The sequence below is a fragment of the Clarias gariepinus genome, chromosome 28 (assembly GCF_024256425.1).
Source record: "Clarias gariepinus isolate MV-2021 ecotype Netherlands chromosome 28, CGAR_prim_01v2, whole genome shotgun sequence".
Lineage (NCBI taxonomy): Eukaryota > Metazoa > Chordata > Actinopteri > Siluriformes > Clariidae > Clarias > Clarias gariepinus.
Genome location: NC_071127.1, coordinates 6,758,323 through 6,781,927, shown reverse-complemented (window position 1 = coordinate 6,781,927; position 23,605 = coordinate 6,758,323). Strand labels below are relative to the sequence as shown.

Below are 23,605 nucleotides of genomic sequence, written 5' to 3'. Positions count from 1 at the left end.
TACAATACTTTTGGCTGTACAACTACCATGTCCATAAAAAGCATGCTATATAAACTAGATTATACTGTATTTACTAGATTTAAACTTTAAATAGTTAATAAAACTATTCTTTAAAAAAAAAGAAGAATAAATTACAACAAAAAAAAAAAAATTAAGCAGCTAAAGAAAATATTTTTTTCTCACCATTAAAAAGCAGGAGCTGGATCGAGACCCAAATGCCATCATTCTGTCCAACAGGCTATGAGTGTGTGTGTGCGCTCGGTTTATCCAAAAAATATTCAATCTAAGGAGCAGAGAAAAACAAGCACATGAAAGTCTAAGTGGTTCTGCATAAACAGAATTTAAAAAATGACAATGACTACTCTTTACTAAAAATATACAAATAAAATTGAAATTAATCTAAATAATAATGTACCACATCATTTTTGTTTTTAAGGCTAGAACTAAACTGTGGATAAAACTGAAATTCTGTAAAAGATTTCTGCCAGAGGTTATTTTAAATTTTTTTTTTAATCACTTCTTAGAGTTTTAATAAATTTTGTAGAGAATGTATAAAAAAAATATTTTTTTTAAATAATACAAATGCACAGATCAATCTGCTGGGGGTGTGTCTAAGCTGTTAAATTGTTTTAACACAATAAGCTTCGAACTGCATTCAACTCGGATTACAGCAAAGATTTTTAACCAAGTTAAACTTATTTAATCCTGAGTTCAAGTTTATGACATTGAAATAAGTAAATAAATTTAGTGAAAAAATAATTATAAGAGCAAGAGTGAACTTGTGCCAGAGGACAGAAATAGAAATCTCAGGAAAAACAGCAAAGTTATGCACTTAAATATATATTTTTTTATTCCAAAATGTTGTTATTCAAATTTAACCAGTACGTTGATTGCGGGTTTAAAGTTTTAGAAAAAAAGTTTGTGTATTTAATCAATGACGCTGATAATAATAGACAAACTTTTATCTGAAAAAAAAACATAATTTTAAGCCAAGTTAAATTATAAAAATTGTGTAATAAAACAAACAAAAAAGCCTCAGTTCAACATTGCTTGTTTTAGCACAATTTCTGATTATTAAAAATAAAAAGACAAAAAAAAAATAATAATAATAAGGAGAATAACTACTTACAGTTGAATAGATATAAAGATGCATGTTTTATAAATACCACATTAATAATAATGATAATGCATTGTAAATGTAATGTAAAATTTCTTTAAATTGTAATTAGAAATGTATAATTTTATTTTTAAAATTGCTTTGTAAAATGTGATACTTTTTACAAATTTTATGACAAAATTGATTTCAGGTTTAAGTTTTATAAGCAGGTTTGTGAATTTATTCAGCGTCACTAACAATAATAAAATATATGTATATATTTGAGCTAAACTGAATCTAAAACAATGTAAACACTGAATTTTTGTAGTATTTAAAAAGTATAAAGTAAGTGCTGAAGAACAGGAGCCTCAGTTCAATATGACTTGGTTCAGCACATTTTAGTTATAAAATTAAATAAAACAAATAAATAAATACAAATTAAAAAAGGAAATAATAATCATAATAACTCTGTCGGTTGATTAGATATTAAGATGCATAGAGCAAAAGTTACAACTATTAATACTACTACAATAACAATAACAACAACAATAACAATAATAATAATAATAATAATAATAATAAAAGAGCAAGCTAAGTGCTAGCAAACGCTAGGTGACCGTTCTCAGCTATTTTTAATCCTGAGCAATTTCTTAAAACTTATAAAAAATTATACCTGTTTTCACTAAATAAAAAATGTTTATAAATCATTTTGACTAATTAAACACTCGATTTTATTTGTATGCAGTTAAATAAAACAATAAAGTCTGACGTATCTAAGGAAGCTATGTAACGCTGGGGTCGCGTCCAAATTCAAGCCGTGCTCCCTACTTATCCGCCCTAGTCAGCGTTTTCGACAACGCGGTGTAAAGCGCACTCCGTAACCGCGCTGTCAGTATTTGGGACGCGGCGCGCTGCTCCGTCCCTGCGATTCGGCCTGTTGACTCTGCAACCTCGGAAATAATTTTTAAGAATAACGTGCAAGCAATAAAAACAACGCTCGAGTGTTGTTTGTTCGCCGTAGCGTTGATTTCTCCCAACCCCTCATCTCATGCACTGTAGCGTTTTGTTTAGTTTTTCCGTGATGAGTGCAGAGAATTCACGTCCACTTACTTACCTGGAGCGGATCAACGACAAGAGACCCGGAAGCGCTGCCGCATCCCGCGCTCTGATTGGTCAGGGTCGGGAAAGCTGCACGCTGATTGGCTGCTTCGGGGGTGAAGTAAAAATAAAACTACAACTTTGTGCGAGTTTAATTCGATTTATTCATCGTGTACGTCAAGTAATAATGAGACAATAATGTACGTGTGCGTGTTCATAACTAAGAAATGTTTTTTTATGAGACAGAGGAAGAAAATATCGAGTTTGTCATTTCAGTAAACCACCATCACCAGGAAGTTGTTCTCTGTTGTTTATTAATGTAGGGCTCCTGGTTCTCAACCTACCAAATAATGCATTGAAGTAGATTTTATACTGCTTATGATTTAATTGCTATTTTTTATTTATGTCATTTTCTTGCACAAGAATTTTTTTTTTTTTTGGCAAAGATACACAAAAGCACCATCAGAACTAAAGCTAAAAGATGCCCACTTTCATTTCTGATCAACCACATCATCAGCTTAGTTCAAAGTAATTTATTATGTCTTGAATTTTTAAAATATACACAGACAAGCGTTTACCCTAAGACAAAAACAATTTAATATTGAATCAACACACAAACTCAAGGATTTCTAAAAGATACTTTAGGCAAATAATAATAGTTTTTAAAAAAATGATGTGCATCGTCAAAAAAAAAAAAAAAAAAAAAAAAAAAGCACCACAACTTTAAGAATCTCCGTCCTGAACCTTACCACCGCTGTGCTGTACGAGCGTTTTCGCTTCCAGGAGCTCCATCAGTGAGAGCACGTGTTAAAAACTAAGAGCGTGCAGAATTTCTATGGGAAATAAAACTTCCAGTGTCTGCCTCGTCTCATCTCGCAGCATGTCTCAGCAACCGTTCTGAACACATGGTGAAACACTGCAGTTCCAGATTGAAGGGGGGGGGGGACAAAACAAGAAACAAAATGTATATGTTGTAACAGAGCAAACTTGATCATCTCTGGTGTCTAATCAAAAAAAGAAAAACTTATTGAAACTTGTCTGATCTAAATTTCAGGTGAAAGCGCCAAAGTTTTCCTTGTTAATAAATATGTATCTGTTTCTTTCACTCTGTCGTTTTCTCTAACTCGCATATACACACAAATACTTTGTTCCCTCTCAGATTTATATTTCTATATAAAAAATGTCAAAAAAAAATGTAAATTAAAAATGCTGGGAAGAAGGAAAAAAAGGCAAAAAAACGAAGTGCCCGGAGCGATTCGCTCTCGTCCGTGGTTCAAAGTGCTGAAAAAAAAGGGAGGGGGAAGGGGAGAGGAATCAACGGACTGGCAAGTCTTACACAGGTCTTTATTTCGATTAAATGAGAATAAAAGGAACACAAAAGGCCTAGGCATTAAGACAGAACTTTTCCACGAAGGTCTGTGTGTTTTGCTCTCTTTTTATTATTACTTTTCTCTCTCCTTCTTCTCCTTTATCTTCCGTCTCCGCTCGTGAGCAACGGACAGGTCTGGATCTCTGCGGTACGGATGGAGGACAGATTTGTTTTTTTGTTTTGTTTGACAGTAAAATCCCCCCCGGGGTTAATATGTGGACGAAGACCGGATGGATGAGGAGGATTCACCCGGCGAGATAAGGCATAATGACAGGGATGGGAGCAAAGTAAAATGTAAAAAACAAACTATATTATTAGAGGGGGCGAAAAAGAAAAAAAAAAAAAGACAGTAAAACAGGAAAAAACTTATATAAAAAAAAATACAGAAATGAGGAGGTACTGTATTAGCAGCAGTTTGTTTTTCCTTTTTAAATTCTTCTTCTTCTCCTTCCGCTTGCTTGTGTCTTTTATTCTGTTTCGTTTTTTTTCTCGTCTCCGTATGAACTGGGGAACCCCAGGTTGGCATAAACTATTTGTGGTGTTCGAGTTCAGACAGAAGTGCGTTACAGGACCTCGTCGCTCTCCGTGGTGTGGAGCTGCGTGTCGTCGGCGTCCGTCATGCTGCTCTCCTGCGACTCCTCCATCTCCGCTGCAACACACAAGGACAGCAGGGTTACACACAACATTATAGAAACAAAAAAAAAAAAAAAAAAAAAAAAAAGATGAGCAATCTAGAAATTTTTTTCCCCTCAAGGTGGGCGTGGCTACATGTGTCACTCATACAGCATGGCTCAATAAAAAAAAACATAAGGAAAGTAGATGTACAGACAGATCGATTGATATATATTCGTTTCTTTTAGGGCTACAGAAGCTCTTGTATACATTATGGCTCCATTAACACCAGTGATATAATACACAGGGCTTTATTATTATTATTATTGTTATTATTATTATTGTTGTTATTATTTTCCTCCTTCCCGCTGACTCTGGTGTTCTTACTGGAGTAGTAGAGGTAGTCGTCGGGGGTGACGGGCTCCTCGTCGTCTGGGAGGTAACGCTTGTCTATGGCCTCTTTGATCTGATTGTTGGCTCCTTTGGGGTCCAAGTCCATGGCCCATGAAAAGTTCATGAGAGCCAGATGGGTCTGACCGAGCTTCTTATAGACCTGCGGAGGAGAGCGGACAGGATGTTCAACAGCCAGATTTAACACAGCACACACACACACACACACCACGCTCCTCTCATCTCACCTTTCCTATTAAAAAGTAAACAAGTGACTCTTTGGGCACGATCTGCTTCAGCTCCTCCAGCTCCTGTAGAGCAGCCTGATGGAGAGCGAGGGAACAAAATAATAAAAAAAAAACAGTCAGCCATGGACTCAGTTAGGATACAGTGTAGGATTCCACGAAGAAGAAAAAAAAAAAAAAAAAAAAAAAAAAACAGAAGCTTACCTTGTATTTTTCATTCGCAAAGAGAATAGACGCCCTGTGAAATTTGCATAGTGGATTCTTGGGGTCGATGCTGATCGCTCTGTTCAGGGTCTCTAACGCATGGTCTGATTTCTTTAGCGCATGCTGAACCTAAGAGAGAGAAAGAAAAGAAAGAGGGGAGGGGTTTGTCAGACGGGGTGAGAGAAAGAGAGAGACAGGAAGAGTAACAGGGAAAGAAGAGAAAGACAATGAATGAAGAAAGTGGGACACAGAAAGAGAGAATGAGAATTATTGGTGTTGTTTTGCTCATAACTGGACATGCTGCATTTCTTTATCCCAATTCCATTTTGTTTTATTATTCATACATATTGTAAATTTTTAAAGGCTAAAAGTTTTCTATATTTGTTTCTATATTTCATACTTGAATTTTTTATTATTATTTTTTTTCAAAGTGTTATTTTTTTTCCATTTTTAGGTCACCAGAGGTCGTACAAGCGTTTTACTGCATGTGTATGACTGTATGCGACTTTTTCATTTGAGTACAGCCCATAACAACAATTATGATTGTGGGTTATTTTCATAAAAAACTGAATGTTTCATAATAGCAATAGACAGTGTACCTTCGGATTAGGTAACAAGGTTATCCTTGCTGGGTCTTAGTGCGCATCTCTCACTGGTATAATTAACATCCTAATTAATGTGTGTGTGTGTGTGTGTGTGTGTGTGTGTGTAAAACCTTTTATTTTGTGTCTGTATGCTTGTGTGTAAAGATTTATTTTTACTTAGTTTTTTTTTTAAAGGTAAAGTGCAGGTTAATTTGTTTTATTTTTACTTTATATCTTGTATTAAATAATTTATTTGATCTATTTTTTGGGCTGTGAAACAAATAAATTGAGTTTCCATTATTTCTTATGGGAAAATTCGACTTGGTTTACGGGTGTTTTGAAACCCACTTCCGGAACAAATGATACATACATACACACACACAAGCCTGTAATTATTCATACCTCAGGCAATTTCTTTGAGATTTTGGCAAATTATTGAGAAGAGTATGAATAATGCCATTTTTTGTCATGTAAATAAAAGATGAGTAATAATTTTTCCCCACACAATAATGCCTTTTATACATCGTCTTATTATCTTCCGTGTCTTTTCTAATCAAGATAAAACTTGCTGGTTGAATAAAAGTAACTAAGTAAAATTTTGCCAGGGGTATGGATAATTTCGGGCTTGACTATATAAATAGATAGAGATTTGCTGACTTGACCAAAAATAAAGACTTATGTACGGACACTGTGCTTATAAAGACAAATATACACAGCAGCAGCTACAGAAACGCATTTCTGTGGGGAAACAAACTAAATGAATAAAAAAAAAAAAATGTAAAAAGTGAAGCATTTATTTTCCTATAAATCTGTACACGGTGTCAGTGTGAGTCCCTGAGGTAGACAGACGGGTGTGTTGTGTGTCACACTCACCACTCCGATGTGACAGAGGAGAACAGAGCTCTGGGGGTTAATGCTTAAAGCCTTCTTAAAGTGGATCTCGGCCAGGTTAAACTTCTCCTGCTTGTAGTAGATCATTCCCAAGCCGTACCTAATAAAACGGACGAACGTTAGCTAACCAGCATTAAATTAATCAAGCTTTTATGTTTAAAAAGAGGATTTATTTATTTTTAGTATCATTCTGTAGTGCTGTATTTGATGTGAACTGGTATGTGATGAGATTCTCCCTCTCTGGTTAAAGCTCTAAGGGTCGTACCAGGCATTGTAGTGGCGCTTGTTGAGGCGGATGGCGTTGCGGAAGCAACCGAGCGCCTTTTCCAGCTCCTCGGTGAGCACCAGCTCGTGACCCAGCAGCGTGTAGGCGTAGGCGAAGCTCGGGTCCACCTGGATGGCGCGCGTGAAGAACTTGATGGCGATGTCGTGCTCCCGCTGCAGACTGAAACAGTTACCGGCGACACACCAGGGCTGCGGGAATTAAAAATACAAGAACAATAAATAAGTTATAGTGTACTGGTTTATTCATTTATTTTGTAAACCGTTCATCGGCTTGTTGTTAGATTCGTTACCTCCGGCGAGTTCTTGTCCATGTCCGTTAGGTCTTTAGAGAGAGCCGAGAGCGCCACGTCTTTCTGTAAGTGCCACAGTGTGGTGGAGTAGATCTCCATCCCCTCGACCCGGTAGCTCTCGATACGTCGCACCTCCGAGAAAATCCTCTCCGCCTGCACGTGAGAACGAGAGATTTGTATACGATCACAAAGACGAGATAAATCAACGGGTTTATTTGTTTAGATATAAATAAAGAGACTGGATTTGTATCGGAGGCTTATTTTAAAATAAAATCTGATTATTAAAGTTTACACCTGGGACAGATGCTGTGTGTATACACACACACACACAAATTAAGGAAAACACTCCATTTGCGCCTCGTTGCATCTTAATTAAACATGAAAAAGGAATTTTAATCCATTCCCATGACTCAGCAGATTCCCATGACTCAGCAGATTCCCATGACTCAGCAGATTCCCATGACTCAGCAGATTTGCTTGTCTGTTTGCTTGTGTTATCATTATCCATTGCGCTGTAGAGATTTCAGTTACACGTCTTTCGAATGCGGCACACTGACTCGCCATAAAATTAACATTTAAAAATAAACATTCCCACTTTTTGCATATGAGGTGGTAAAATATTCCCATTCCTCTGTAACCCCATACGGTGTGTGTGTGTGTGTGTGTTATAAAACTATACAGGCTGCATAGCATCCAGTGTGGTAGGAGCGAATGAGTCGCCAAATTGTAACAAACCTTCTGATGTTGAATAATAGAACAGAACAGTAATATAAATATAAAAATCAGCAAAAAGTATGGAATCAACACACTTGGAAAATGTTCGTTCAATTGTTCAAAAATTCAATTGTTTAATTGTCTAGGGGAAAATAAAAAAAATAATAATATCATCACAGACAGGCTACAGAACTATTTTCGTTTAACAGTCCAACCTTCTGGCTTAAAGAAACACTTAAAAAAAAAAGAATTATTAATTGCAACTGTTTTTCGGTTACGGACATAAGACTCAAGTTTTCCCGCATTTATTCCGCTGTGCTTCTTCTGTTTTCGACGCGTACTGCTTTCTATCTTGACGCGTTAATTTCTCTCCTTGGCCTACTTCTCTTTCACAACCTTTTCATAGGTTTTATAATCCTTTCCTTTGTTTGACCTTTTGGTTTCGTACTGGAGTCATGATTTATGTCAATCGACTCGGTGCAACAACTCGTCAAGGTGTCCAAGCACTCTTAATTTTTTTTAATTGCAGACTAATTAGCCGATGTAATCATGGCTATTTCACAATATTTTCCTCGGAAATTGAGTGATTTAAATTTTTTTTTAAAGTTTTGGGGCATGTCTGATTAGCTTCTCTTTTATTTACTACACAACTGAATGAACATTTTCCAAAAGTGATGATTCCATACTTTTTGCCAGGGGTTGTAGGTATCATGATAACTTCATATCGACTCATCCCTGGTGATTCCATCACACCTACCATCATTAGGTCATTAAAAGATCTAAAGTGTTAACCTACAGAGATAACTTCTGGTCGAGTTGTACATGAAGTGCATGTATTGTGTGATGAATACCGAGCTGTACCCGTCTGACTGTTGTAGCTCACCTGCATGTACTCCGCCAACTCGAAGTGGGCGCGGCCGATCTGCCCCAGCACCCAGCCGGTGTTGTAGTGGTGCGCAGGAAGCTGGCTGAGGATGGTGATGGCCTCCCTGCAGTTATACGAGCACAGCGCTAGGTAACCCCGCCCGATGTCCCGCATCAGCGACATCAACCCATCTGCAGAACACGGGTAAGAAAATGTTTGTAAAGGAAACAAGAACTCACTGTTTGAGTGACTGTTACTCCTGTACTGATAAACAATAAATATTTTATATATATATATATATATATATATATATATATATATATATACACACACACTGTAAAGGAGGCATGTCAGTACATTGAAAAAAAAATAATAATAATTTGTGGTGACGTAAGAAAACACATTTCCATTTTTACCTTTTTTAAAAGGTAAAGTGCAGGTTAATTTGTTTTATTTTTATTTTAAAATTTCTATTAATTATTTTTGTGTGTGTCTTTTTCGGCTGTGGAACGAAAAATTTGAGTTTTCATTATGTTCCATCGATTAATAAATAAATTTAAAAAAGCAGTAGAAGAAGAGAAATAACTGAGAAAAACTTGTCAGGTCATAACAGTGTTTTATTCCTCACTTTGAAGTATTACAAATTATTATATCAAGAAAAAAAATCTATTAATTACCATCAATATAATGCATTTAGGGTTGAGTAATGGCCAACTCTGTCATTACCAGCAATTAGTTTCTCTTTTACATTATAAACTGTAGTGCACACGGTTGCACAGGGGTGTGAGCGCGCGTACCTGCGGCGGCTTTCTGCAGCGTGAAGGCTTGAAACTGCGGCGAGCTGATGTTGCCCTTCCCCTCGACCAAAGACGAGTCCAGCTTCAGGATCTCGATGCTCTCGTTCAGGCTGGACGGGGTGATTCCTCCCTTTCCTGTTTTTGTCTTGGTCTTCCTGTTGGGGATCTTGGTGGGAAACTTCATTTTTAACTTTTTACTGTTCTCCTGTGGAATTAACAAAAGATAAAAAGGAGGGGGTTATTGGTAAGAGACTAAAGAGAGGCAAGAGCCACCAGAAAAAAACAAAAAATATATATTATTAAAACTTGATAAGATGTTCAAGATATTTTCTTCATAGAACTTTTAAAACAAATTTGTATTTACTTATTTAAAAACTTTTTTTCAAGTAATGACAGTCGAATAAAATATGTTTGATGGACACAAGAGTTTTACATGATGATGATGATGAACTCTGTGGTAAAGTTTCTCTTGATAGTTAAAATTTGTGATTTTATTCCATTCTTGAACAATTCGTTCATTTCGAATGACTCGAATTTGACTGAAATAATAGGTTCAGTCGCCCATGTAGAATATCGTAGTCCGTGTACAGGAATTAGTTCATCTCTCGAGTCATTACTGTAGACTAAAGACGCAGGTAAATAATGCATAAATAATGTGAATCAATCTTGTCTTTATCTTATACCATTATATTTTCGTTACGTGCTTGTTGTGTGATCGTTTGCGCAAGTAGTCGATGTTAGGGGAGTAACACGCAACATTTTAATCACGTTTTGCTAAAATGAATGAAATGAAAAAAACAAAAAGATTGTTTATTTTGGTGAACGAGACTTAAAGATCTGAGTCAGTAAAATGACCCGAACTTCTCATAACCAGTAAAAATGTGTGTGTAGCTTTTGACCTTAATGAGAAATTCAATTCAAAGAACTTTATTAATCCCAGAGGGAAATTGCTTTGTCTTGTTTATACAATGCTTTGATTAATTTACCGGAAAGAAAGGAAAAAATTAAATTAAACAGGAAAAAAAAAAAAAATCAAAGAATAAGAAATTAAAAGAAAAAAAAGGTATGTTCTGTTCCAGGATCAGGACTTATTTCAAGTGGACATCAAGTCATCTTCATTCTAATCTTCCTCCTAATGCACTTTACTGTGTTTTATGTAAAGTGCAAGAAATTAGCTTTTATGGCGATTTAAACGTATCAGTCTGGAATTTATTACTTACTGAGCCTTGTGTGTGTGTGTGTAGCGGAGGAGGACTGTGTGTACCTTGGCCGTGGAGCTGGCGCTGGTGAAAAGCCTGGAGCTGCGTCGAGGCTGCACATTGGGTGGCGCGGCGATGGTAGGACTCAGCACTTGAGGTGTAGTACTGCACAAATCACACACACAATCATGTCCATCATGTCATGAGTCTTTAAAATTAATATGGTAAATTAAAATCACCTCTCAGGTTGGAAACTTTGTGTTGGATTCGTACAGCACTGTATTAACAGCATCGTTACAAAAATATGGATCTGGATTCTGATCTCTAATGACACTTTCAGGACATTAAGTATGGATCAAATTTAAAATGTCATTTAAACAACTACATTCAGGCTGATTATTATTATATACAGATTATTATTATTATTTTTAATCCAGTAACTGAAGCCCTGAATGGATGGTGACGTGTTATATCGTGTGCTCACCTGGTCTGCGGTGCCGTGGTCTGCGTCTGGTTGAACGGATTAGGGATGACCTCTCTGCTGTTTCCGCTCTGTGTGAACACCGACTTCGTCCCCACCTGGCTGATTCTGCTGACCGTCTATCGGGAGCAAAGAGGAACGCGGTCACACGGCGGGAGAGCATGGATTTAAACCCCCACCCCCCCGAATCAGACTAAGGAGGACTAACCTTCTTGGGTGGACCAGGTGGTGGAGGCGGCTCCATCCCCGTCCCGCCGTGACTGTAGTTCTGCAGGTACGAGGGGTCTCCTGGGCTCGGCTCCAGGGGCAAGATCCCAAAACTGCACGTGACGTGAGAGGAAACAGGAGAAGGTTAACAGTGTTCATGTATTTAGTGAAGTGGATATTTCAACAAGAGTTTTTTTTATTTTATTATTATTCCATCAAATTATTTGAGCAATAATTCAATTAAGAACTCACATATCAGAATAAATAGGGCAGCAACAGGATATGTAATAAAAATTTCTTATTAGTTTTTCCTTTTTTTATTGTTATGGATATCATACAGGAGAAAGAAATAAAAAAAAGTGTATGAAATTATGAATGGAAAAAATATTATATATAATTATATTTTTCTGAGGATTGATGAGAGCAACGATAGCGTCCATTTATACTGTACATATAAATAGCATAGATATGTAAAGGGTGTCCCTAAAGATGACATCATTTGGTAGTCTAATAACTGAGCTGATTCCTGTTTGAATGATCTCGAATCTTAATGTGAAAAACTAACCAAGTTTAATGTTTTCCTTTTTTTTTTTTTCCCCAGGGTGAAGAATGACATTCTCCAGCACCTCAATGATTCCCTGACTTGACCCCTTGTGATTTTCGTCCTCTACGTGTCTATATGAAAGGACTGCTCTTTATCTACGCCTGTTCCTACAAGCCTAGAGAACTGGACTTGATGTGTGTCGTGTTGTATTGAACATTTGTAAAATCGGTTATAAAATCTCTATCTGTTTGTATATGTTGTTGGAATTCTGATAGATAAATCTTTTATTTTTTAACATGAAGCCTATTTAATTTCGTTTGCCTCGGACACGTAGTTACTCATCTCTTAAATGGTGTCAAATGTTTTGGGACACCCTGTATATAAAATGTTTATATAGTTAGTAATTTTTATGTAGTTATGAATCGCTGTGCTTTTGTGGGGTGAATCATGTACCGCCACACTAACTCCAAAATCATTTTTAAAACTATCATTACATTTATAATACAGATAAACCAGTCGATCAGATTTGGGTTTTCGGTTTGATTGGCCGTGATCAGACTTATGATATAAACCATTCTGTACCGAGTGACACAATAGAAACGCATTTTTATGGCCTTACATTATAAAATATTAAGACATGCGCGTTAAAAGCCTCCGATCTGCCTTTTTGTCCAAACTGTGAGGAAATTAGTCTCAAACCCACTCATTACACATGCAGACACGGTCTTACATCACAGCGAGTGCTAATTAGAAATGAAAATCATGTGCCTTAGAATAACCATGTCCCAGGCCGCCGTTCACTCACAGTCAGAGGATTTGTCCGGTTATTTATTACATTTGTTACAGAGATACGCACTGCTCACTAAGAATTTCGCTTTTTTGCTTAACTTCATTTTCAGTTAAATGTTTTAACTCCTGTATTTGAATTGTTTAAATGCTGCGCTTGGTTTTTAAGTAAGAAAACTAATGCTATAAGGAACGGGCTACATTTATTTACTTATAATAATTTTATTTAAAATTCTTTCAAATTTTTTAAAATCAGATCGAGATATTTATAAAATCTTACAGAATCGCAATTGTAATCGAATCATTATCTAGATACATTGTGATGAGAGCATGGTACCAGGAGGTGACCGGTGATTCCCGCTGTAATGTACAGCCTTAAAAACAAGTACATGGGGAATATTTTACTCTGTACATAATACATCATAACTATATAAACTATAACATATAAGTTACAGTATATCACTACATACACATATATCATAATTATGTGAAAAATTTGATAGAACAGTAAGAACGACACCAATCTATGAGTGGTGAAAACACCTTTGTGTGTGTGTGTGTGTGTGTGTACCTGGGCGTGAGAGGGCTCAGTGTGGCGGTGCCTCCCAGCAGACAGCGTCCGCTCTTGGGTTTGTTCTGCACCTGTTTAGAGAGCAGAGATCCGCCGGTGCCCAGCGGCGCAGTATCGGGGGAAATGACCGACGAGTCGATGTAAGACATGGACGAGTCTGTGTTTAGAGACGAATACTTCGAGTTGGACGACTCCAGATTGAGTCGGTTTAGCTCCTGTAAGAAGAAGGGGGGAAAAAGAAATGAGTCACTCCCAAGCAAAAATAAAACAAATTAACCTGAATATTTTCCCCACACGTTTGTTATGATTAATTATACACTAGATGTACCACAGACTGGGGAAAAAAAATGTTTTATCATTAGGTCATGTTAGATCACTAGAGTCCCATGTTCACGAAGCTCCGCCCCCAGCTTTTACAGTGACCTGTCAATTAATGGGTCGATAAAAAGGAGGCTCAGGAAATCCAAAAGTCAGTTTTCAAACTGTTCCCACCATCTTGTACAAAATATTTTCCAAGTTATCTGTCTAAGCACCAAAAAAAGTATATTATTATTGCTCCCTTTAAAACCTGTGCTGCAAGTCAGAAGCGTTATCAGAAAAACAACAGGACGTTCTGTGTTCTTTGGCTCAGTGATCACGGTCTGATATCTGGGCGATTTTATTTTATTTTTTGGCCGTCGTCCGTGGCATATGGGACATATGGCGTACCAGCGTGTCCTGGGGCGTCTCCATGAGGACGGAGTCGATTTGCCTGTGGGTTGTGTTGTGGCATGGAGTGTGAGCTGGGCTCATGGGGAACGAGGGGGCGCCTCCTCCGCTGCCCCAACTGAAGCTCTGCAGAGACGTGAGCTTAAAGATCTGTTCTGGGTCTGGCCGCTCACCTAAGCACACACACAGACACACACACACACACACGCACGCATGATCAGGATGGAAAGGATGCATGACCTGATAAATGGTGGCGTCTGATCAGATTCAAAATCCTGCTCCTAATCTGGGAGCATGAATTTAATCAACTTTAACACAGTTTACTAATTAATTAACTTAACTGTATATCCATTAAAGAAACTTCAGAAATGTATCGCTAAGCTAATAATTAGAAAAAAAGTTGATGTCTGAAACAAATCCTGATTAATAGGTTGAATTAATGTTTAATGAGGTAGTAAACTGACCAATCTGACACAGAGACTCGAACGGAGACCAGAGGAAAGGATTCTCACTCAGGCTCTTTTGATAACATTCGGCTCCTTTCGCTAAGCGATCGGTTTTGCTGCAAAAAAACATAAAAGGAGAGACATTAGCATGGAAACGGTCAAGTGCTCTAATATTATAATTAAAAAACAAACAAGCTGACAAACAGCTACTACTAAAGACATAAAACTAACATCTCAGTGCAGAAGAAAATGTTTGTGAAAGTCCCTGACTTACGAACAAGTTTTGTTCCAGGAGCACGTTCATAAGTCGGATTTGTTCTCAAATCTGACAAAGTAGGTCTTAAACAACTTTTGACACAAATATACAATATAAAGCACACAATCCACTCAAGTAAATCTCTGTGCCCTTTCCCAACACTGCCATCATGTGGCCAAAAATAATAACTGCGCCAAAGGAAATAAATCTTTCATAAAATGTACAGTAAGTGTTTTCTCCTTTAAATCGCGAGAGGAATCCTGCACACCATTCTGTCTCAGAGCTGTTTTCAATTGTATTGGACTGTGAACTTTGTTTTGTTGAGGATTTTCCTGAATAAGGATTATTCATCATCAGGACTGCTTCACAAGAGAGACATTTGCCAACAACATGCTCCCAGACTGATTCACTGAATCATTTCTTCCGCACCAAACAAACATACAATATTCAGGACTTTAGACATGTTATACATTTACTTACACACTGAAGATATTGTATATAATTGTACATATTGGTATCTGGTGGACTGCAGTGTTTATTTTTTTTGTACAATACACACAAGCTACTACTGTGATTGAACCGGAAGTAAAACCGCGGCCCGTTGTATTTGCGGAAATGTTTGTAAGTTAGGGACTACCGTAATCATCAGTGCACCTGTTTCCCACTGGGTCATGCCTTAAGTTAGATTTTTTTTTTACCTAAATGGTTCATAGGTTACTGTGTAGCTTAACAAACAAGCAACACTCCTCTAAAACTAATCAGGAACAGAGACTGGACTGAAAATGTCCTTCAGGAATCCTGGAGAACTATTACTCAAGACTACATAAAATTTTTTTTTTTTTTTTTTTTTTTAAAAGGCTGACTTTGCGAAAGCAAATTATGAAAAAATGAGAAAGGGTGGGGTTAGAACTTAGGGGTTGCACAGTACTGTAGTCCTGACCCTCCACCTGATGCTAACAGTTATATGATGGCAAGAGTGGAAATGGACAGACGATGAAATACATTGTTAAAAATATAACTTTTTGTAAAGAGAAAGCGGTAAAGTACTAATTAGTCAGTGATCAAGAAACAAGTAAAACATCATTGAATGAACATCATTTTAAAATAGTTTTTCTCTTTTTCCCCCTCTTTATCCTGAGCTCTTTCTGAAACAGGTTATAATCGTAGAGAACAGGTTGTGTATTACTCGCCAGGCTTCATCTACTGAATAGGACATGGAGGCAGATTAAACATGTGCGAGTGTGAATAATGAACACACCAGTAGATCTGGCCGAGCAGCGCCAGCGTGAAACAGGACGAGTCCCCGAACTCAGTGACGATGTCATCCTGGCTCTTCTGTTTGTTCAGCACACCACCTGTGAGGATCTGCTCGCCTTCAGCAAGCCTGAGGGAAAACAAACAAACAAATAAATAAACAATAAAAAACACATTATAAAAGAGTTGAGTTTGAGTTAAATATGATTAATCCTGTGTATCCAGATCATTAATTAAGAATCTCCTTGATCCACGCTGTAGAACAAAAACCGTTTGTGTTTGTGATTATTAACAATATTAACCAACAATTATCGTGGCCCTGAAACCAGCTCACATGTCCATACGATCTCAGTGAGATAAAAAATATAATAATAATATGAAAAAACTGAACCATCAAACTCAGGATGAATTTCAGTGCTGTTAAAATTCCCCTGAGAAAATGTGCTGCTCATCTCAGGAAACACATAATGTGTCAGAAAGGTGCGATCTGAAATGAAAACACGACTACTAATGATGCCTGTGGAAATAGACGTTTTTACAGAAACCTAAACATAAAGCTGCTGAGGGGGCGACGTGATCCGAGATCCATTATGTCAACAACTGTATATAATAAAACATGGAGTCGAGTCAAATCACTTTCTCTCTGCAATCATGTAACAAGTGTTTGACAAAATTTAATCTTTTATTACATTATTGTACAGTACATTTACTTAAACATTAAAAGACTCCAAGTTAAAGATTTGCATTCTGTTAAGAATTGCTTTTCTTAAAATAAATTCTACAAAGTATAAAAATCTTTTTAATCCTAGCAAATTAGGTTCAATCTGGAAAAACCCAAAGTCACAGAGATTCATAATCCCATCATCACAGTCACAGACACACTCTCTCTCTCTCTCTCTCTCTCACCCTCACACACACACACTTACTTGCTGAGCTCCACACAGCATTTAGCGAGGAGGTATTTGCACTGTGCCGTGGTGCAGCTGTGCCCTTTGAGGAGGTGATAGGCTTTGTAGGCTTTTCCCGAGCGGTAATAACACGTAGCCAGGAGGAAGAGCGCCTCCTCTGAGTGCACTGACGGTAACAAACACAAACAAGGACAAACACACAGGTTAAAAATAAATAAATAAATAAAAAATAATAATCCTGAAAAGTCTCATCAAACTCTGTTTAACAGATCGTTTTGCCAACAGTTTGTTTAATAAATGGTGTCACAGAAATCTCCTGAAGAATTATATGATTTTCCAACAAAAAATAAATAAATAAATAAATAAATTCCTTATAACATAGAAAAGTTTTTCTAAACATTAAGTGATGGAGAAAAAAAATCCGGAACCCACGTCCTCACCTGCTCTTTGATTTTTTTAAATATTCACACTGTCTGTCTCGACCAATCAGAGCGTGCAACAACACACAGTTAAGAATTTGTACATCAGCACTTTTATGCATCTCTACAAGCTGTGTTTACCCATAAACACCCCCCCTCCCCCCTCACCAAAACAGATTCACCCCGAGCCTGATCTCGGATATATAACCCAGCCTTTATCGATGTGTCCCTACACGCAGACGACGATCAATAAACCTGCTTAGGCCTCTTTTAAAAGTCTGAAACTCTAAGTGGAGATAACAAAACATTCAGCAACAGAAGTGTAGTTAATAGCCCAAAATCAGCGGTAATTAATTAAACATTTAAGAAGGTCTTCAGGTCAATGAATTTTATGTTAGTGTCAGGATTCAGATCTCTATATACACAGTCATGGTAAATCTATAAAAAATAAAAATTTAATTAAAAAAGCAGTTAAGATTTTTCACAGCATTCCAGTAATATAGTTTATTTACAGTTACTTTGTTAAACATTTGGACAATTTGAACTTTTTTTTACAGCCTTGTACATTTCATTGTATTTGTTTGGAAGACAATCAACAATCTTTATAATTAGTCTTTAGTGAATCTTTATTTGGAAGCTGCTGGGCTGTAAGAGAATGTGAAAGGACTCTGTACAAGTTATTGTACACGTCCTCACTGTATTGTCCCTCACTCGCGTTTCACACCGCTGCTTTTTATCATCGCCACAGTTTCAGAAGACAAACTAGTTTTAAATTTACCTCAGAAAAAATATACTTGTATCGATCCGTCCTTACATCTTTGCAGGTTCAGTTTTCATAGTCTACTGTCGTGTTCTTTAAGTAAGCCTTGCTGTGTCATGCTGTTGCTTCAGTTTTTCCGCACACTCGGTCAATACACATAGTAAACTATTGCGCCTACACGTTTGGCCACGTCTAGCTAGAGGGGAAAAGCACTAAATTACTGGTATATTTATTATCCTCGCTTATCAGAAAAGCATCATGGTCTGGATAGAATTGTCACTCGGTTCACTGATGCCTGGTCTAGACTATTATAGACGCTATGCAGTTCAATAGATTAAAAAAGAATGAACGACTCAGACTGGAAAATATGAGAGGTGAGCTACTCATTCTGTTTATTATAATATGTACTTAGCTGCATTGTAATATTTTCATTACTGGAACTAGAGCCAAAATTTGTGTATGGAGACGTGTTGGGGGTCTTTTTATTGAAAATGCCAACAATTTTGTTTATTTCTGATTAAAAGAACGAAATAAACTAAATGACTCAAAAAAAAGATTAGTTCATCTTGATGCGTTTCTTCGACACATTGTTTGGTGTTTTATATATTACGCCCACAAAAAAAATTATAAATTTTCATTTTTGTGTTAAAAAAAAATACAAACATGAGAAAAACTTAAATTACAAAGGAATATTTAAAGATGAAGAAAAAGGCACATTTTGATTCGGTTCTCTAACTGTAGATTCGTCGGTTGACTGCCAAGTAAATATGTGACAGGAACCAAAACCTTAAACGTGTCTGTGGAGGAAAAAATTATAGTGACTCCATCAGGCTTCCCTTCACAATTGCGTGATGTTAATCCGAGTGAATCTGTTATGTCATATCACAACACTAAGCCACGCCCACTTTGGTAAATTAACAACTTCTCAAAATTATATCCATTGAATCATTTATATGTTTTTCCAGGATGAGTTTGAACGAGCTCGCTCCTAACCCACCCTGATATCTGATCCTCCAAAGTATCGGAACATCTAATGAGAATAATTAAACGCTTCAGCCGACACACTCATGGTGCGCTGATGTTTCTAGAAAATATAAAGACAGGGAGGTTGTATCGAGGAAGCTTTTACGAGCCTTACCTTCAGCGTAGAGCCTTTCAGCCAGAAACACGGCGTCTCGGTAGGCATAGTGGTTTAAAGCGTGCCAGACAGCAGCCTGCAAGAAAAACACCACAGAGTAAACACATCAGCGGCGTCTCTCGTCTCTGTGCTGCTGACGCCGTGAGCCGCCATGTTGGTTTAACATAATGAATTCAGAGCTGAGGACACTGAGGTCCTGAGGAGGATCTGAGATTTTAAGGAGCTTCGGGAAAAGCATCAACTTTAAACGTTTGACTTGAACCTTCTGTCACATCATCACGTTTAATAGACTTTGATTAGATCGCTAACCAGCAGTATGTAACCTGGGACAATCGGGTACATGTTGCAGAGCTGCACAGCATTCTGGGAAGCCGTTGTTTCCAGCACATCTTTTAAAATAGCGACGTCGGTAACTTAGTACATGTCTTAGCATAATATACAACGGTTAACGGTATGGGGGGGGGGGGGGAACAAAAAACAAACAAAATACAAACACAGGATCACCATAAATATTTCACTATACACATATTTAAGGTGCTTGGTTATTTATTTTCAGCTACTGGTCATCCCGCTTGTCCAAGATCTCTATTAAACCTTGGCTGATTTTATTAATAATAATAATAAAAAAAAAATAATAATAATAATGTGTGTACTCTTCTTACAACAGCAAGGCTCATAAAGAAAAACAGAGTCATGTAAAAACTAATGTTTTTCAATATGCACTTATGATTAAGATTCAACAGTGAAATGTTGACTTTTTTTTTTGTTTGTCTTAGTTTCAAGCTCGGTCATGAGTTCTGCATCCTCGCATCTTTAGATTCCTTGATGAGAAGTTTTACATGCTGACACGCATTCCGTGTCAAGCACCGCGTTAGTTTATGATTTCGTCAGCCTTCTGAGATCTACACAGACATGCGAGAGAGATAAACAAGCACCCGTGGTTTTATGGTGAACTGTATGCACCAAGATTCGTGAGCGAGTATGGTTTAGCTTTGAATACATCATTGACATTTTCTTGACTTTGCTTTCACTCGGCTTCAAGAGCAACTCCTGTGCCTGTATTCATAAGCGTCTCAGAATCGCTCCTAGGAATCGCCCTCAAAGTTGATTTAGGACTGAGGATATTCCTAGCTCAGAGTAGGACATAAAAGTTGTTTATGAAGACCTCTACTCTTACTTTGAGCGAGGAGTAGGACCGCTCCTAGGAACGCATATGACATCATCGTTTTCAAAGTAGGCATCACGTTATAGTGCGTGTTGTGGTTTTGACGGCTTTTTGTCGCTTTAAAGGATGGACGAAGTGCTGCTTATAAAAGAGAACCTCAAAAGACAGTAAGAAAATGCTGTGATAACGTTTTTTCAGTTCACGCCTGTGCTCGAGACAATTATTTTAATGTGTGTGCACCATGGATGATGTCCACAACACTAGGGAAAACAGCGATGCACATGAATGCAGCTTGTTTATTTTTGCTGATTTCATGCTGTGTGGGGGAAATACAAGACTCTACACATGATCTGTGATGCTGACAGAGCAAAGATTTTTTTAAATAAAATTTATTATATCCAACACTGTCGGCTGTGACAAACTCAGAACATCTTTAAAGCTGCATCTTCGCTGTCAGAAATCTACTTTAAAAAAATAAATAAATAAATAACTTTTTGTCCAAACATGGTTTTTACGAGCTCTGTGTCCCTCAATATTACCAAAACCAGTTAGGACACCTCTAAAGCTCTCCCACATTTTGACAGATTTTTAGTGATTTCATATTTCATACGCCCTGGCCTAGGTATAGAATGAGAAAACTGGGCCTATATTTACTTAAAGTGTCTCAGAGTGGAAAAATCTCTCCCAAGTGGCCAAAAAATTCTCGGTGCAATTTTGCATTTTCCTAGGAGCGATTCTACTCCTTGCTGAAAGTAAGAGTAGGAAGCTTCATAAAACAAATTTTACGTCCTACTCTGAGCTAGGATTGTTTTCAGCCCTAAATTAACTTTGGGCGCGATTCCTAGGAACGATTTTGAGACAATCAGCAAATACGAGTTCTGTTCTTCAACAGATCTTCAAACATCACAGAGACGCCTTTCAGAAAATCCAAGCCGACCGGGTCATCACTCTGTCCCAGTTTCATGTTTTCTTTTCCTTTAATTAAGGATTTCAAGATTAATAGCTGAGACGGTTCACACTCCGACTAAACAACAACAAAAAAATCAGGAATTCTCCTAAAGTTTAAAGACGAGTCTGGACATTCCCTTCAGGATCAATAAAGTATCTATTCATCTGTAAAAGAGGAAACAAAGAGCGATCATCACCACCACAATAAACACCCGTGCCTACGTTTATTATATGACTACAGGTGTCGATTTAGCGCTTCATCTTCTAAACATGTACGCCCAGGTCTGGACATGTCTCCTGTCTTACACATCCTGCACTTTTATTATTTTTCACATCTGTGCCATGGACAGGGTTGGTTTGTCACCTTGATGCTCAGAGATCATTACACCGAGCATCCAAGGACTGTAACCTCCTGATGTTCAGACAGTCTGTAGGAAAAGGGCCCGAGCGGACGAGAACATGTCTGACATTTCAGTCTCTGACATTTCAGCAGATTATGAAGCTGAAATCATGCAGTGAAAATGGGCTTTAAATAATTATATATTCTTGCATAAAGAACGAAGAATGAATTGATAATCAGGCTCAGGCGTTCACTCTGCTTCCTTCAGACGACATGACAGCAGTGTTACAACTCACAACAATCAGATTTAGCTCTGAAAGGACTAGTTGAGTGCATCCTAACCTGGTTAACTAACCCACATTTAACTAGTCCTGTCGAAATGTCATGAAACACCAGCAGTGTCATATTAGGATCATCATTATTACTGTTAATATTGTTTAAAGGACACATGCAGCATTTAGATATAAAGAATTTCATTTATTTATTTAAAGTACATCATTTATTTAGACATTTAAACCAAACCAAATTCAGCTTTATCGCTATGTTTTAGCCTAGCAAACTAAACAAGCTAACGTGCTAACTCTAGCGCTAATGCAGTCGTTCATTATGATTAGTTAGCATAAAAGGGGAAAAAATATTAAACTTCACTTTGGTACAGACACACCTGATATTTTTTCTCCTTTCTTTTTAATCCTACTGAAAGTTACTGAGTGTCACGGCGAAGACGAGCCGAATGTTTGACGTGTACGTTAGCTTAGCCTCGGCGCAGCTAGGCCCGACCGCTATCCCCGGTGCACAGTGACTAAACACGCCGGCAGGCGAGCCGCCTCATCCCGCATCCGATTTCAAAAACGCCTCGGCACTGGACCGAAAGTGCGGCTCGGTTACCTGGACAGGTTCCTGCAACACCGTCATTCCGGACCCAGGCTCGCTCCTTCCTTCCTCCCTCTCTCTCTCTCTCTCTCTCGCACACACACTCACGCTCCTTCGGCTTCGCTCTCTCCTCTTTCTCCTATCTCCTCTCTGGTTCACTACAGGCCAGAAGTAGCTAGCAAACTGAAGCTAGCATCTAAGATTTGAACACACTGACCGTTATCGGCGGCCCGAAGTTATCCGGAAACAGCCGATTCAAATTATAACGCGAGTTCCGGAAAAAAAGCCGAGTGACGCCGGAAAATGCCGAAGTGCTCACACTGGTCGTTATGAGAGAAAATACGTTTATTCATGATTGTTTTTTTTTTTTGTTTAATACATACGAATTATAACCATACAAAGACAAAGTTAATGTATGTAATAAATATTATTACTGTTGAAATGTATATTTAAATTTATAAATATTTATTATATAATTTGTATAAATTTTATTATTATTTACTTATATATATATATATATATATATATATATATACACAAATGTATTTATTATATATATATTTTAAAATAAATATGTATTATTATTTATTATAAATCAATAAATAATTTTATTTAAATATAATTTTTTAATATAAATAAATATCTTATTATTTAAATAATATACATTATTTATTTATTTTCCATCCACCCATCTAGGAATCTCTGTAGTTCAACTAGGGATGATGGAGGCCAGTGTATTTATCCAATGTCCTGTGGTAGGACCTCTAGTCAACACTCACACACTACAGGCAATTTGGGAACCCCAATTAGCCTAATCTGCATGTGTTTGGACTCACTTACTCATCCTCTATACCGCTTTATCCTGAATTCAGGGTCGCGGGGACCAGGAGCCTATCGCAGGAGGCTTAGGGCACGAGGCGGGATACACCCTGGACAGGGCACCAATCCATCGCAGGGCACACACACATACACTCACTCACACACTATGGGCAATTTGGGAACCCGGATATATATATATATAAGCACAGGAAGAACATGCACTTTTATGCTGTCATTATGGGGTTTTGTTTGTAGAATTTTGAGGAAAATAATGAATTTAATCCATTTTGGAATAAGGCTGTAACATACCAAAATGTGGGGAAAGTGAAGCGCTGTGAATACG

At 37.4% G+C, this 23,605-nt stretch overlaps 2 protein-coding genes across 3 annotated transcripts in view; both read right to left on the bottom strand.

The window, feature by feature from the left end:
- kansl1b (KAT8 regulatory NSL complex subunit 1b) overlaps positions 1–965 on the bottom strand; it is a 68,199-nt gene extending 67,234 nt beyond the window's left edge. For both annotated transcript variants that reach the window (XM_053489793.1, XM_053489794.1), the window contains exon 1: positions 184–965. The gene's annotated coding sequence lies outside the window, so the exon portion shown is untranslated. The remainder of the gene's footprint in view (positions 1–183) is intronic.
- Positions 966–3,524: 2,559 nt separating this feature from the next.
- On the bottom strand, positions 3,525–22,662 carry cdc27 (cell division cycle 27). The gene is made up of 19 exons (XM_053490338.1): positions 22,459–22,662; positions 19,118–19,193; positions 16,819–16,966; positions 15,897–16,022; positions 14,401–14,498; positions 13,937–14,109; positions 13,229–13,443; positions 11,329–11,440; positions 11,124–11,239; positions 10,705–10,804; positions 9,441–9,645; positions 8,662–8,834; positions 7,065–7,217; positions 6,755–6,963; positions 6,472–6,589; positions 5,015–5,143; positions 4,814–4,888; positions 4,563–4,728; positions 3,525–4,212 (listed from the first exon to the last, which is right to left on the bottom strand). Exons 1-19 carry the CDS (start codon positions 22,483–22,485, stop codon positions 4,127–4,129), a joined length of 2,505 nt encoding a protein of 834 aa, XP_053346313.1. The 5' UTR covers positions 22,486–22,662; the 3' UTR covers positions 3,525–4,126.
- Between the last annotated feature and the right edge of the window lie 943 nt (positions 22,663–23,605).